We start from the raw sequence: 17,388 nt of genomic DNA, 5'->3' as shown, positions 1-17,388 counted from the left end.
ATGGTCACTTTGGCCTGTTACTGTGTGAAGGTTTAAAAAGCATTTAGGCATAAGAAACTGTACCGTTTATAACTTTGAAAAATGAATAATCGTTGGTTTATTAAATTTTTCATAAAACGAAGACTATGCAGTATTATTTTACATTTGATTATTCATTTACTGTATACACTAATACGGTTCAACTCCTTGAAAATAAAAATTAAACGCTGTTTATTTAAATTATATTTTATTTTAAATTTAATTTGTCTGTGCTCGTAGATTGTTTATTATATTTTACAAACTTTCTTACAGTATCATCCCAATCAAAATTATAAATAATCTAAAATGATAAATTCTTTCCAAATAGTTAGTCAAGTTATGCAGTGAAATTGTATTTACTTAGCAATATAAATCACAGAATAAAAAAAAATCGCAATGTTAGATGTTAGTATATCGTGCAGCCCTAGCATTATATGGAGAAATCTGAATTGTTTCTCCCCTTTCTCCGTGCAGCACTCTTTATCGCCAGCGCAGCGGCAGTCTGGAATCTCAGTCGCAGTTTCTAACAGAGAGCGAGCCGTCAGAGCCCGTCTTCATTTCTGCTCCTCGTCGAAGCAACAGCACGGAGTTACTTGATGACGGCTCATCCTACACCAGCCAGTCCAGTGTGGAGTACTCCGCGCCTCATTCCCGTGCCAAAAACCGCCATCGACGGAGACAGGGCAACATATATGCCAACACGGGGAGCATGCCCAACCTAGCACAAAACGACACGCGGGGTTACATATCCCAATCTCAACATCCGCAAACCACCACGGCCTATTACGTTACCGGATATCCACGGTACATCGAACCTGAAGTCTATCCAAATGGACCATACATGTATGAAAGCGAGATGGAGGGACACTATAATGTGAACCCATCCTACCATAGACATGAGCCACATGGAAACTACGCTCAGGATGAGATGGACGGTTTGTCTCATAATCTCTATGCCACATTAAGACCACCAAGGAATCGTCCTCCATCCAGGAATGAGAATTTAGTCAAAAACATGCAAAGGGCTGAAGTGGTGGAACACTTGCGGGGTTGGTACAATAGACAGCACAAACCACAAGGGTATGATGCGTACAGGGCGCCACAGCAGAGTTTGAACTACAGGACTATGTCAACGAGTTATGTACGCAGCGACAGTACAGCTTCCTACTCAACAGGTGAGCACTTTTGAATAAAAAAAATGACATCCTGCTTCCTCGTGTTAGAAATGTTCAAGATACTTCATGGCAGGCAGAGTCATTCTACAAGAATCTCATTGTTGACGTTTCTTCCACAATATGTTACAGTACACTGCAAAAAAAATGTTGTTTCAATTCTAGTCCAAATATCTAAAAGTTCTTGAATCAAGAAGTATTTTCCAGACAAGTAACAAATATTGTTATATCCGTTTTTCAAAAAAAGGAAAACTAAGAAAACGCATGTTTTTTTGATTTAGGGCAGGAAAACGGATAGTCTACATATTCATTCAATCATTTAGCAGTTAGCAGGCTTACATACGTTGCGTACGCATGAATTAAATAAACATGTAAATTAGCAGTATTATTACACATTTGTCATTAAATAAGGTCATGGTTTGCTGCCAAACTTCTTGCTGCGATGCACCGGATTTTGAGCAAAGATTGCTACATATATATATATATATATATATATATATATATATGTATATATATGTATATATATATATATATATATATATATATATATATATATATATATATATATATATATATATATATATATATATATATATATATATATGTGTATATATATATATGTGTATATATATATATATATATATATATGTATATATATATATATGTATATGTATATATATATATATATATATATGTATATATATATATATATATATATATATATATATATACACGACTATTATTTTGAGGGTGGTGTCACAAGCTCAGATTTGGTTGGCCAGAGGAAAAGGGATGTTTCAGCAGCGCCTACATGTGTATAATGAATTTTAAAGTCGTTTATCCATTTTCCTACCCTTAAACCAAAAAGAAAATTAAATTAAGCCAAAATCTTGTTTTTTTTTATTTGTAACTTTTTGTGAGCAAAAGAAAAACCAAAAAGCGTCCAAAACTAGCAAAATAATCTGGCAATGGGTGTAAGAAAAATATTCTTATGACAAAACGTTAAACAAGATTATTTTGCTTGTTTTCAGGAAAAATTCACTTAATTTTGGCATATTAATGCTTAAAACAGGACAATATTCTTTACTTGTCTAGAAAATGCTTCTCGATTTAAGAGTTTTAGATAAACAAACTTTTTTTTGTTTTAAAACAAAAAATAAATGACATTCTGATCCAGTTTATTTTATTTAAAGAATATTTTAGTCAGAATAATCATTCATTTGTACTGCACACATGTATTTACAGTTTAGCATACAGTATGTGTTAATAAATATCTTTATTTCTATTGTTAATGAAATAATTACTGTGTTTAATTGTAATTAAAATATGACTCTATTTTTTCTTTTAAATGTTTCTTTCAAAAATACAGATGACAATATTTAAAGGGCACCTAAAGAAATAACAGATAAAGATACTTCTGGGCAGCCAGAGTCATTCTACAAGAATCTCTAAGAATCTAGTTTTTGTTTAATTTCTAGTCCAAATATCTGAAAGTTCCTGAACCGAGAAGCATTTTCTAGACAAGTAAAGAATATTGACTTGTTTTAAGAAATAATTTGCCAAAATTAAGGGAGTGTTTTCCTTAAAACCAAAATAATCTGGCAATGGGGTAAACAAAGTAATCGTTTGACAAAACAAAAAAAAACAAGATTATTTTGCTTGTTATTATTTAATTCGTTAACTGCTGTAATTAGTTGTAATTAAAATATAACTCTAATATTTCCCTTATAAATGTTTCTTTCAACACTACAGATGACAATATTTAAAGGACACCCAAAGAAATGTTAAATTGTTGATGGAAAATGAGATTTAGATGAGATAAGTAGAAGAACTTTACATTTGAAAGCACTAAGACATCTAATAATTTTGTTAATCTGCCGTGTGTCCATATCAGTCAAACATCTTCCATTTAATTATCCTGGTTATCTAAAACATTTAGTGTTTTTTGTGTCTTGATGAATAATTTGTCTTCTCTTTTATAATGTTTATTTACCTGAGGTTCCCCTTCATTAATTTCCTTTCATCTTCATGTAATTGCAGTTGGTTCGGGGAACTGGCACGGTCGACCAGTCATGGCAATGTCAGAGTATGAAATGCCTCTCGCACACCATCAGTCCTACGGCTACAACACTGTCCATCACAGCCACCCGTTACACAGCAGGTACAACTCCTCTGTGCTCCATCAGCCTTCACAGACGTCCTCATTAGCCTTTATCTGAACCATCTTAACTAGAGTAAATCTTGACATGCCAAGAAACTCCATGCTGGGTGGTTTCATAGCATTACACAATTTTTAGGGTGAAATATACTGTACACTACCTGATAAATGTCTTTGCCTATCCAAGGTTTAGGAACAGCAAATAATATCTTTACTTTTTGGTTGATCATTTTGGTATCAGAAGTTGCTTATATGAAAGACAAAGGCCTCTAGATTTAGCTTATTTTACCAAAATAAAATATGATCATGCCTTGATTTTTAATTATTTATTTGGACTCTAAGGTCCCAGAGTTCATCAAAATTTTTTGGATTCATCTTTAATGCATCCCTTCATTTAACCCAAACATGCTCAATAATGTTTATGTCTTGTGACTGGGCTGGACAATCTTTGAGCACCTTGACCTTTGAACTCAAGAACTGACTAGGAGCGCTACCCTGCTGAAGAATTTGTCCTTTCCTGTGGTTTGTAGTGTAATGGGCAGCACAAATGTCTTGATACCTCAAGCTGTTGATGTTGCCATCCACTCTGCAGATCTTTCGCACGCCCCCATACTAAATGTAATCCCAAACCATGATTTTTCCTTTACCAAACTTGACTGATTTCTTTGACCTTTTGCCACTTTTCCAAATGATTAACTAGAAGTCAAGTTATTATATGTTGCTCTTACAACTGGGATCGAAGACAAGTCTTTTGTCAGGTAGTGTACACCCACATGAAATAATGCCTTGGTTATACCTGGTATTAAGATGCAATTTGTTAACACTAAATACAGATGACGTGTTTTGATCTTGTCTGCTTCCCAGCATTTTCAGGGGCAGCCAAAAACTAATTCAGTTGGATTGTTTTGTAGTGTAAACTATGAAATACATTTAAAGGGCCTCATTTTTGTGGGGTTATTGGGCAAATTTTTTAATTATAATTTTTTTTTTCAAATTATAAAACATTACAAAACTTCATAGTGCACTAGCCAGATTGGCTAGCCACATTTAAATTTGGTTTCTTAAATCTTAAGTTTGGTCTGAAGTTGGAAAAAAAAAAGTAAAAAGCACAATGTTTTCTTAAAGGGACAGTTCACTTAAAATTTTAAGTTCTGTCATAATTTCCTTACAATTGGCTTGCTCCAAACTGGTTAGAGTTTTTTTTGGTTCTGCCGAACACAAAAGATTCTAAAGAATGCTGGAACCCGGTTCAACAAAAAAAAAAAAAAAAGAAAATTAAACGGGTTTGGGACCAGTCAAAAAAAAAAAGAGTAAACGATGACAGAATTTTAAATTGTTTTTGTAAAATATCTTTATCAATCTGATTCTAAAGCCTGATTTATACTTCTGCATTAAGTGAACGCTGTACCCCACGACCCCATGGTCATCAATTGACAAAAATGCACCTTGAAGCGACATTTCACCCAAAAAACTAAATTCTATCCTTATTTACTCATCATTGACTTGTTCCAAACTAGTTTAAGTATATTGTTCTGTTAAACACAAAAGAAGATTTTTTGAAGAATGTTGTGAACTCTATAGCCATTGACATCTATAGTAGGAAAAACAAATACTATGGAAGTCAATGGTTATCAGTTTACAACTCTTTTTTAAAATATCTTATATTTTCAGAAATGAAGGGTGAATAATGACAGAATTTATTTTTTGGGGTGAACTATCCCTTTAACACCAAGTGTAAACAAAACCTAAGGCTCCTCATTCATATTATTGAAGCTTATGGGGGCTATTTGTTTTAACTTGGTCACTGATCATCCACCCAGAACCCCCTACACTGTAAAAAATGGTCCACACAATCAGTTTGTGTTGGGTTCAACATAAAGGTATTTATTTAACTTATTAATATTTACTTATTGAAGTAGATTGAACTTAAAACAATTAAGTCATTGCCAAAAGAACTTAAGTATTGTGTTGTTTCAGCTCAATTTAAATGAGTAGTTTTTTACATTTTTGAGTGTATAAACCACCTTAAAACACCCCACATGTATTATTCTGCATTCTCCTTTAAATGTAGTATATATTTTCCTGATGTTTCCACATTGTTGGTTATCCAGCTGTATGCTACAGTGCATCAGGGGCTTGTGTTAGCTAACAGCTCGGCTGATATTGTGCATCTGGTGAATTCTGCAGGTGCGCTGGTGCAGTAGCTGCTCTCACACTTTTTTTTTGTTCTCCGTATGCTCGTTCTCTCCCTCCAGCTCGCACCCTAAACGTGCTTGGCACTGCCCCGCCAGCCCTCAATACTATCATCCTCATTTTTCCCAAGCTTGCTCTTCCTCCCTCCCTCCCCGTCCTCTTCCTCCTTCCTCTTCTTGCTATCAGATGAAGCAGACGGGGTTGTCCGCGCCTCAAACTGGCGGTGCAAGAGTTAATAAAGCTTCATTTGCTAAGTGTAGCCCTTGATAGTAAGTAAAGCGTCAGTCGTGTGAGGTTGCTCTGTCTGTTACTCTGCGTGATTTGTTGTTTCAGTCAGCGTTTTAGGATGTTTGCTTTGTTGTGTGTTGTAAAAGTACGACTGCATGGCTTACTTTTAAATGTCCTGCTGGTGTTTCTCCAACTTTAAAGGTGTAGTTCACTCTCGTGTACTCACCCTCATGTTATTTTATACTCCTGTGAGTTTATGTAAATATGCAAATAAAGAAGATGTATTGCAGAGTAGTTGTTTTCAAAACAGGTTTCATATGCATCTTATCCTTCAAAAGCTTTTACTGCAGGATTTGAAAGTATTTCATATTTTTATTAAGCAAGGATGCATTGGAACAAAAGTGACCATTAAGATGTTTATAATTTTGCAAAAAAAGAAACTTCTATTGAAATGTTTTTTTTTTTGTTGGTCATCAAAACATTTAGAAAACTGATCATTGATTTTAGTGAGAATTTTATGCAAATGTTTTTGCTGATTTGTTTTCTTATTATTGATAATAACGCAAAATGTTTTGGAGCTCCAAATCTGCATAGTATCCGCTTGTTAAGTGTGATATGCTCAAAGTTCAATACAAAGGAAGACATTGGCTTTTACAGATTTAGATTAGCAAAGCCTACAGCAAATGAAGCTTGGGGACTACAAAAAAATACATCCGGGCTAGTGAGATCATAAACCTTTCAGGTTACGCGCATGCACCACCTGCAGCACAGAGATGTGGCCAGAGGCGCTGTAATGTTATGCACTTGTTAAGTGTGATGTCTTGTGAAGCGGCTTCCGGGTCCAAGCGCTCTATCAAACTGTTTGGGGAGACTTAACAAATGGTAATAGTAAACCTTTACGAGGCAGTGTAATACTTTCAAAAATCACCATCGCAATATAAATACCCATGCCTAATAACTGATGGCCAGAAATTGTATAAATTGTTAAAATATTGGTGTCTATGATGCAGTAAGTCCACAGACTGATATGTACACCATGATTTTATATAAAGTTTACTTTAATGTGTGATATGACCAAAAAGGGGCCATAAATGAATAATTTCTCAATTTAAACGAGTAGCAGCTTGAACCTGGAAACCGTATTTCATACGTCATGACTTATCAAGCGGATAATGATTTCTAAAACATTTTTTTTTTAATGTGAAACTTTATTATTAAATATATAATAATATTTCAATTATAGTAGAAAACAGATTTTTATGGTAACCAATGCTACATTTATTTAAAAAAAAAAAGACTTGGTAAGACATTTGAATATTTATATAATATGATATAAAATTTGAATAGGGATATGTAATTTTATGTGTATATGCAAAGTTTTGCATGTATATTGTTAACACTATCAAGTGCGTTAAAGGGGTGGTCTAGAGTATATTTTTAAGGCTTGGTTGTGTTTATAAGATGCAAAGCGATGTGTGTTCATGCTTCATTTGTAAAAAAAATTCTGTTATTTATTCATATATCTTTTATTATATACTGCTACTAAGCTAACATGAACACGACTGTCATATTTCCTAGTTTCTCCATAAGGCCCGCCCTTAAGATGCTCTGATTAGTTAGCTAACATAATGTGCTGTAATACGCGGATTAGATCACCAGGAAAAGTGTCATGTGGGGGTTCGGGGGGTCTTCACGTGAACACAGCTGCTGCGCTCGTGCATCCAGGTTAATCATGAACAACTCAGTGCGCATGCGCTAGTTGCACTATCGGGGTCTGATTATGTTTCAATCAAGGTTTATATGCATCAAATACATAACATCTGTGCCAAACATTTCAACTGACGAACATATTACCAATAATACAACCGTATAGCCGAATTAAATGTATGCATTGGCAATACAGTCCAAATGAGTATGATTATGTGAAACTCCATATAGATACATATTGCAATGATTTCGGGTACTTACTTAGCGATGCACGCACACATAACGTTATGTGCACAATCCTTAAATGCTCTGCTGATTTGGACTCTATAATACCTGTTTTATAACTTTAAACTATCAACAACCACTACGTTCTTTTTGCTCCGTGGTGGATTTTGGCATAGTCCATTTCACATGAGATGGCGGGGGTGAGTGGAAGAAACCAAGTCGCGGGGGGAATATTTCTACAGCAATAATTTAGGATTTCTTATGTGGCCCGGTACCAATTGTTCTCCGGTGGTTGGGGACCACTGACATAGAGAGACACTGTATCGCTGGTGAAGATTGTATCTTAGCTTTCTCTGCAATCTATATATCTCGATATATATATATATATATATATATATATATATATATATATATATATATATATATAAGAATCCATATATATATATGAATCTATCCATGCATCTCCCTATACAGTTTGATAGAGCCGGAAGCCGCTTCACTTGATGTCACACTTAACAAGCGGATAACATTACAGTGCCTCTGGCCATGCCTCTATGCTGCAGGGGTTGTATATGTGTAACCTGAAGGGTTTATGATCTCACTAGCCTGGTTTGGTGAGAAATCGGGTCCCCCTTGCAATCGAGTTCGCTTAGGACCCTATTGGATCGTCTGCGTTGAATGCCTGATGAAAAGCTATTTGGTGCTTTTTAGTCTATTCTCAGTCTCGGCATTTCAACAAGACTAATCATATTAGTAACATTATTATCGGTAACTACAAGACACACATAGTTGAAAACGTTTGTAAATATTTAATGATGTCTTTTTGACGTTTTATGTATTTATATGTAACATTATATATTTACATAAGAATTGGTATTACGTTGTAGGCAATCTAAAATAAAAGATATGCTCCATGCCACAATACATGCCTTTAGTTGTACATCAGTATACGAAATACATAATTTATATATATATATATATATATTAATCAGGCACTACAAACTATACCTTTTACAACTCCAGTGAACCAATAGGATCACCCAGAGTCCCAGGCGGACCCGATTGTCAGGGGGGACCCGATTTCTCATGACACCGGATGTATTTTTTTTGAAGTCCCTAAACTTCATTGGCTGTTGGCTTTGCTAAGCTAAATCTGTAAAATCAGTCAAATCTGTCTCCCTTTGCATTGCACTTTGAGCATATTTCATTCAGAGATGTTGTTTATGTTCACAAAGCTTAGAATAGGATGTTGTAGTGGACCACTCCTCAAAAAAAATTAATAAAATCATAGCTAGTGTAATAATTACACTTTAATGTCCATGACCGTGATCAATTGCTAAATACTTAATGGAAAATGCTCAATAATTACATACATTTTTAACAAGAACCGAGCTTATGTAAAGCATAAAAGTACTTGGACAACTGCCAGCACCTGTATCCTGCCTTTGTCCATGTTTTGTCCACACTTTTTATGTGTGTTTTATGTGTTTTCAACAACATGAGGATGAGTCCTAGTTTTGTGTTTGAGTGAACTATCCCTTTAAGCGTCAGCATACATCCAGTCATTTGTCTCTCTCTAGCAATGAGCACACTGATCTGACTCCTGCTAACCCTTCCTCCCAAACCAGCCCTGACCCCCGTCTGCTGGCTCCGCCTCCTGACCCTCTTTTGGACAGATTCCCACCCGAGTACGGGTGGATGACTCCGGGCAGGAGAAGCCCATTGCCAGTGCCTTTAGAGGTGCCTGGTGCTGTTGCCAGTGGTTATGACCCGGATTACTTTTACACTGATTGCTAGTGAAAGAGACAACACGTAAAAAAGTGGTGAGACATGAAGGACTCTCTTAACAATCCTGGCCAATCACTCAGGGGGGGTTTGCCACAGCTCTTTTCTAGCCCTTACTCACTGGTGGTGGGATGATTTTCAGTTTTTTATTTTCTTCCAGTCGGGTGAGGTCTCGTTTTGAAGGGAAGCATGTGACTCTGCATTACATATCTTTGATTGCTGTGTGCAAGTTTTGACTAGCATACGTGTGTTTTTGTATGGTCTGCTTCAGGTGTGTGAGTGTTTAACAGTGTTCAGTGATGTTTTGTCTCGATCAACCTTGAAATCTGTCTAATGAGCATGTTTGCATTTGGGGTGTAACGGTACATGTATTTGTGAACAGTGTTTTGCTGTTATGTTTAACAGCTGCTTAAACTACTGAACGTCTTGAAGTCTTAGTAATCTTAACTTTAAAAAATCAGTATCAAATTTAAATCCCAACCCATGGTTTTTTAAAATCAGAAAGTTTCCAGATGATTTAGAGTATAACGATGCTCTAATATTGACCAAATCTTTACGGTACTGTTAAGAAATTTGCTTCAACTTTAGTTTTAGTAATGTTAAACAGTGTGGAGTTTCAGTTTTAATTGCAGCAGAGCACGAGTGAGCTTGATCATTTTTTTTTCTTTACTGCTAGTTCTAGCATGAGATAAATTATTAAAATAATAAAATAAATAATCGTATCAAATTCTAGGTTGATGGATGGATGGTTGGATGGATCGTTAAATAGACGGGTGGACAGATAGACAGACAGATGGGTTGATGGGTAGATATGATGGATAGGATAGAAATGGATGGACATAGATAGACAGACAGATAGATAAATAGACAGACACCGACAGATGGATAGATCCATAGACGGGATAAATAAAAGGATAGGCTTAGATAAGTGGATAGATAGATAAACAGACAGCTTGTATAACATTTACGCCATGATGTGGTGAGATTAGGAATAATTCCTAAACAATTTCTGGAAATGAGCGAATAACTGTTTATAGTTCCTATAATATTTACATAGACACATTTTTAAGTTTATAAAGCATGAAAAAATCTAATTTATAATCCACAAATGTAGCATGAAATGGCAATCTGCAGCAGTTGGATAGAGTTTTATCTTAAAGTGATAGTTCACCCAAAACTAATATATATTTTATTTTTGAGAGTTTCTGTTTGAGTTTCTAAGAATATATTTAGAAAAATGTCAGAAACCGGTAGCCATTGACTTCCATAGAATTTGTTTTTCCTACTCTGGAACTCAATAATTACCGGGTTTCAGCTTTCTTCAGAATATTTTCTGTTGTGTTCTTTTGAGAACTCAAAGGTTTGAAACCACTTGATTTTTGGTTGAACTATCCCTTTATGAAAGCTTTTTCCTACTATCTACATTTCTGGAGCAAAAGCTGAAGTATGCAACAAACCATCATTATTGAGTACCGTCACACCCCTGAGTTTACATGCATTAATAACAAAAAATACAATAAATCATCAATTTGGAAACAAAGCTTGTTTCTTCACCAGACATACTGAATTCCTTTGAACTCAATGCTGCAAAACCAGCCGCACGAGCATTTATTTTTGTACCATTGTTGTTTTTGAGAAATCATCTGGATTTTAGTATATCTGGTGTTGTGTGTGTACTTTCTGTGTGTCACTGGGGTGTAAAACATTCAGCGCTTTATACAAGTAATTGTCCACATCTTCTTTTTTCCTCCAAGATATTACATATTGAGCGTCTTTTCTCTTTGCAGATCCTACATAGACGTGAGCCAGCACGATTCCCACACCAGCAGCCCGATGGACAGCAGCTTTGACTCTGAAGACCAGCAGACGATATACTGGCATGAAGACTCCAAACCTGGAACAATAGTGTAGAGAGTGAGACAAACTGTTTTCTGTTCGCTCTCAGGTGCCTTCTTATGCTTATTAATGGCAGAAAAGTTTTTAACTTGAGGAATGCAGCCAGACGAGAGGCTTGCGGAGTCGATCCTGCCAGGCGACTTAAGAGAGGGAGGACAATGCATTCTCTCTGTGAACACTTATGGGATAGCACTTCACCTTCAACACACAGAGACACTGTGGGGGAGGTTTTTTTTCCGATGCTGTGGGGCTGAATGAACTGGGTATGCTGTTTAAACCCCAGTGTGTGACATTGAAGGATTTGACATTAATACTTCACTATGATATGAAGGATTCAAAGCAGATTTCTCTTTCTTGTGTGCAAACATATTCTGCAATGCTGATCTTTAGTTCTTTTTAAGTTGTGTGTTCATAGACTGAACACAAAACTGCGCGACAGCTTTTCCTTCAGTGTTTCATTCATTCGCATTCAGCATAACCGGGTCTTTTACTGGAAGATTGAAACCCTCGTCAACTATATTCACACTTGTATTCTTCAAGCTTTTGACATTTTTCTGAACACAAAACAGTATTTTTTTCACTCTTTTGCATTCATAATAACAGTTATCTGCCATTTCTGGCATTTCCATTTGGTTAACAGGGTTAAAACTAACATTTGGACCAATCACAAAGCAGTATTTCTGTTTTCAAGCATACCAAGTACTTGTAAATCGTCTCGGTGTCATCTTGGGTCGGTGCCAAGTGTTCAACCTCCTTTCTAATCCTGCTCAAGTGGAGTGCAACAGCTCTAATTACTGACACCTCACCGTTTAATTGTATTTATACCGTCACTAACAATTAGGCAGGTACAATTGTGGTCATTTACTGCACTTTTATACCCTATTGGACTTTGGAAGATTGAAAAGCGTGACCCGTCTCTCTTTCTCTTCAGAAGGGAATTGTACATGTATTTGTAAATACTGTAAAAACATTTGATACTTTTTTTCTTCTTTGTTTTTTTTGTACTTTTTAGAGAGATTTGTTTTTATCATTTGGAAAGTATATAATATATAGTTTGGATTTCTCAAGCTGGTTCTTAGTAATTTGTCTAAAAATATTCATCGGAATTAAAAGCCAAAAACCAACATTGGTTGCCTTTATTTGGGTTAATATTGTGCATGAACGGTTGAGTGCATTTAATAGGAAATCTCACTTTCATAATGACTTTATAAGGAAATGCCACCTGCTGGGATGCAATAGGGAAGTTGCAGGCTTCACTGAGCCTATCTTCAAATGCTTTTAGTACTATAAAAATGATGGTTGCATTGTGTGTTTTGGCCTACTTGTTTGGTCCACACCATGGTTGGATGGCATTTACATATGAGGTCTTTGCACAAAAAAGTCTGACATTTTTGCATGCGTTTTTTTGTATTCATATGTGAAAAATTGAGCAGTACGTCAAGTGTATGGACACACACTACCAAACAGCACAGCAGCAGGGCAGAGATGTGCCAGTCACTGAATCCAGCATAAGGGTTCTCAACTGTCTGCCACATGCTGTCTTTATTTTGTGCACTGCGTTTGACTTAAAGTTATCTGTAGCTCAAGTGACGTCATTCTGTATTTAGCTATTGGCTTGTATGGTGGCTCTGAACTGTCAAAACACCTATAAAATGCTTTTATGAATGTGAAAAGCGGGGGAAAACAAACCCGGTTCCACGTTTTGTTTTTAATGACGGACAAAAGTTTAGGAGGCAGTGTGTCGATACGATTCACACAATGTGAGGTTGATTTTTTTTTTTTTTTTTTTTAACATGTTAAATTTACGGACAAAAATTTCGGATTTAGTGTGCAATAACCTGCATACAAACCTTTGTTTTTATTTAAATTAATAGTTAAATTACATTAACTCCTCGCACTCAACACTTTAAAAAAATTTACTCAAATTTATAAGGCAACTTGCTGCAGAGCTTGTTTGAGTTGACTCAGCTTTTAACCCAGGGACTGCACTTGACTCAGTTTAAGTTGAGTCAGCTCAAAAAAAAAAAGCTCTGCAGCAAGTTGCCTTAAAAAGTTGAGTCAACTTTTTTTTTTCTAATGAAATGGTTCCAAACTTTTAAGAATTTCATTCTTCTGTAGAACATAAAACAGGATATTCTGAATAATGCTGGGGAAAAAGCAGCCATTGACATCCATAGTAGAAATGAAAAATACTATGGAAGTTAATGGTATTCAGTATTTTTAAGTATAGTTGCCTTTGTAGAAAAAAAGCTCAAACAGGCTTGAAACAATTGGATGATGATTACATTAGCATTTTGGGGTAAACTGTCCTTTTAACCAAAGCTCAACTTAGATCATTTTATCCAGTAATGTTTACCTTTTTTTTATTCAAAGGTGAAAAAGCTGCTTATTTGTAGTAAATATCTATCTATCTATCTATCTATCTATCTATCTATCTATCTATCTATCTATCTATCTATCTATCTAGCTAAAATATTTTGTAGGTTTATAAGTTTGCTTGTAAAGCGCTCTTATTAAAGCTACACACTCTAATAGTTAGGGTGATTTTTCTCATGAGAACAGGCAGGCCGTCATCATGCATGAACTACAGTATCAAACCAGAAGAACGTGTTTAAAGTGTCATGAGCCACTCCTGTAAAGATAAGTAATCAGTCATCTGTGTACAGAATGAGGTAAGGAGAGATCATGCGACTGACCTGCTTTCTATGCTACACCTTTAATAAATATATTATAATAAAGCATTGCTAAAGTTAAAATTCATTAATGTTTCTAAAAAAAACAATTAACATTTTGTGACCTTCACATTCTGTGACATTCTGATTTTGATACAAACTCATAACTTAAACACTGTAAAAAATGAAGTTAGGCTTTGTGTAACTTAAAACATTTACTTGAAACCTGATATAAAAATATTAAAATATGTTAAAGCAACATAAAATATTTGTTGTCTTGACTTTTTGTCTTGACATTTTTACGGTGTGTATAGACCATTTTAATGTAGTGATGTCATTGGCCCATGAACATTTCCTTCTCATTGTCAAACCATTGCATAATTGTAACTAGAGGCAATTTACTCATAACTTAGGATTATAACCGCAAACATAACATTAATTATCAATATGTAGATCTTTTTAGATTCTCAGAAGCCATAGAAATTAAATATGTATCACAGGAAATATGTCAGGACCATTGTTATAGTTTACATCCTTCAAAATGGTCTGTATATACACATGTATATGATGCTAAATATACTGCAAGGACTATATTTAATTTAAAAAACTATATTTTTAACTGGAGAAAATATAATGACCTTAATTCCTTGACCTTTTTTCAATATTGTATTATAAATATAATAACAATCATTAACTGAGGAGGGAAAATCAGAGTTCAACAAGCATCAAAAAAGGGAAATCCTTTACCTCCATACTATATGTTAGAATGTGTTTTGGTTCTTTTGAGCCAAATAAATAAATATAATTCAGCAGATGGACAAAAGTGTACACTCAAAAATATATTTTTAATAAACCGTTTTCTGTATTTGGTGTTTTTCACTTGTTTATGCTTTAGAAATGTATTATGGTCATGTATGTCGTGGACTTGAGATGACTTGCGTAAGACAAAAATAGAGTAAAAAAAATAAATAAAATAAACAAGTAAATAACATGGTGAGGATGTGGTAAAATCTGAATACGTGGTAAAAAAACCAGGTGAAGGCTTTTCTTTTTCTAGATTGCATTTGAAAACACTATTGGTTGGGTTTAGGGAAATGGGTGGGCGCTGGTCAATTGGTGCTTTAGAAAACACAATGGCTGCGTCCGAAACCGCATACTTCCATTCTATATAGTACGCCAAAATCAGTATGCGAGCCAAGTAGTATGTCTGAATTCATAGAATTCGAAAATCAGTATGCGAAAAGTACCCGGATGACTTACTACTTCCGGCGAGATTCCGGAGTGCGCATCCCATGCATGCTGCGCTATCCCATGATGCCCCGCGAGCGAATTCATGAATGGAAGTAAAGCGACGCAACTGACGCATGTAGGTCACGTGACCATGACAAAATGGCGGATGTAGTACGTCTGAATTCCATTCATACTTTTCACATTCATACTGTATAGAACCTACTTTTCTAACGGCCGAGTAGTACGTTTAAATTCAAATGCAGTACCTACTGAGTAGTAGGCGGTTTCGGACGCAGCCAATATGTTGGATTTAGGGAAGGAGGAGGGTGGGTCAGTCGATCACTCAGTCAGTCAGTCGACAGCGGCCTCTGGTGGATTTATGAGAGAACAGCAGGCGTAAATAGCACTCACGAGAAATTTGAGATCTCAAAAAAACGTACACAGCGGCCTCTGGTGGATTCGCGAAAACAAAAAGTGCAAAAAAGCGATGCTCCTGGGACGTATTTTCTGTTCTCCAGGAATGTAAATAGGGCTAAATTTTCCGAATGAGCCTGGGTTGTTTGACTAATATTTACAACAGCTTACTCTACTTACACCACATTTTTGAGTACGTAATAGTACTTTTAACCCGAGTATGATTTTTCAGTGCTCTTTTCACCACCGGCGAGGAGCATCAAAATAAAGCATTCACAGATATTAGTCAATCCGATTACTGATACTTAAATAACTGCTAGTTGACATGAAATCCCAAGCCGTCTAAAGGCATCGCAATGAGGTCTTACCTAATTCCATGATGTGTTTAGTAAGTGTCTGTGATTTGAGGGTGTTTTTTGAAGTCATCTGTCCTCCTGTTGCCCTCTGCTCTGGAGAAACGGAGGCTTTGTTCTGGCAAGCGCAGGCCTGAGGCGGTTCACCCTACACTGCTTCTGAAAGACTGGATATACTGCAGCTGTGCTCATCTGTCTAAGCCTCCTCCAGCTGTACTGAGATCAGCCAGGTCATCCACAGCTGACTCCATCCACTGCAAACAATGGCCATCTATTACTGCTTCATCAACACACATAATCTCTACAATTGTCAAGTGGGGTTGTGGTTAAATGTACCACATTTAAATTTCATAGATGGTATCCAATATTGTTCTATAACCAATGATAAACTGCATGAATTGAGACCCCCCAAATCCCCCGCACCCTGGATGTGAGCGTTAAATATAGTTTATATATAGTTTATTGCAAGATACAAAAACATAAAGATGCAGGGTCCCATGTCACAAATTCCCAGAATGCATTGCACTGTAACGTCACTTTCATTCTCTGTTTATAAACCATCAGTCACGTCTGGAAAAAAGGTGGATATAAGCACAATATTTAATGGAACCATTGCTTACTGGGTAAGTGGTGTTTTGTTTACTTTTTCCTTCAAAAGACTCAGTGTATACATAGACCTGTATAACCACACAATTGCTCATCAAAATCACTTCGTTTGAGACTTTGTCCCTCAAAGCCTTTTACCTTTGACAATTGCACTGTTCAAACTTGCTACATCTTCTGCGTCGTCAAAAAGCTCTCCTTTGTTCCGCTACCCCGCTGAACCAAAGTCATTTCACGGTGGTGTAAAATTTAGCAACAACGGTCAACTTATGCACCTGAAGGTCATCAGAGATGAGGTCATGTTTAACCTTTATAGAGGGAGACTTCACTTTCTTCCAGAGACACTCGTGGCCTAACGTTTCATAAATCTTTTAAAAGACATATTCGGTCAGAATTTAATATGTGCTGTAACATATGTAACATTTAATATGTGCTGTAGGTGACGATTTTAAAATTATAACATTTAACCTAAAACTGTCTTTATTTGATTTAACTGCTAGTCAAGAGTCAAAAACATCAAAGGAAAACAAAATTGAATACCAACATAGCTCCCGAGTGACGATACATCGAGGTCTAATGAAGTGAAAAGAATAGTCTGTAAGAAACTGATAATGATATTAATAATATATTAATCCACCACGGTCTCAGCAAACAATCCATAAAATCTTTTATGAGAGACGAGCTTAAGGTCACATTATGGCACTTCATTTACAGTTATATTAGCGGGAACAAAA

At 35.7% G+C, this 17,388-nt stretch overlaps 1 protein-coding gene and 1 long non-coding RNA gene across 15 annotated transcripts in view; one reads left to right on the top strand and one right to left on the bottom strand.

The window, feature by feature from the left end:
- The window catches only part of frmd4ba (FERM domain containing 4Ba), a 91,611-nt gene extending 79,105 nt beyond the window's left edge, over positions 1–12,506 (top strand). For 4 of the 14 annotated variants that reach the window (XM_087257840.1, XM_087257836.1, XM_087257845.1 and 1 more), the window contains 4 exons: positions 493–1,193; positions 3,231–3,351; positions 9,330–9,524; positions 11,274–12,506. In XM_087257840.1, the coding sequence (XP_087113966.1) occupies positions 493–1,193; positions 3,231–3,351; positions 9,330–9,498 (991 nt within the window). In that variant the 3' untranslated portion in view covers positions 9,499–9,524; positions 11,274–12,506. Of the gene's footprint in view, positions 1–492; positions 1,402–2,710; positions 3,388–4,056; positions 4,657–5,603; positions 5,811–9,329; positions 9,525–11,273 lie in introns of those variants that run through there. The other 10 variants (XM_087257838.1, XM_087257834.1, XM_087257842.1 and 7 more) reach the window with 4 other exon arrangements.
- LOC147836455 (uncharacterized) lies at positions 10,923–16,894 on the bottom strand. Its single transcript, XR_015494053.1, has 3 exons — positions 16,796–16,894; positions 16,067–16,305; positions 10,923–11,380 (listed from the first exon to the last, which is right to left on the bottom strand). It is a non-coding gene; the product is annotated as an uncharacterized LOC147836455 (long non-coding RNA).
- Between the last annotated feature and the right edge of the window lie 494 nt (positions 16,895–17,388).

The sequence above is a fragment of the Danio rerio genome, chromosome 6, assembly GCF_052040795.2.
Source record: "Danio rerio strain M-AB ecotype USA chromosome 6, GRCz13ab, whole genome shotgun sequence".
Classification (NCBI taxonomy): Eukaryota; Metazoa; Chordata; class Actinopteri; order Cypriniformes; family Danionidae; genus Danio; species Danio rerio.
The sequence above is the reverse complement of the archived record's forward strand: the minus strand, read 5'-3'. Positions and strand labels throughout refer to the sequence as shown.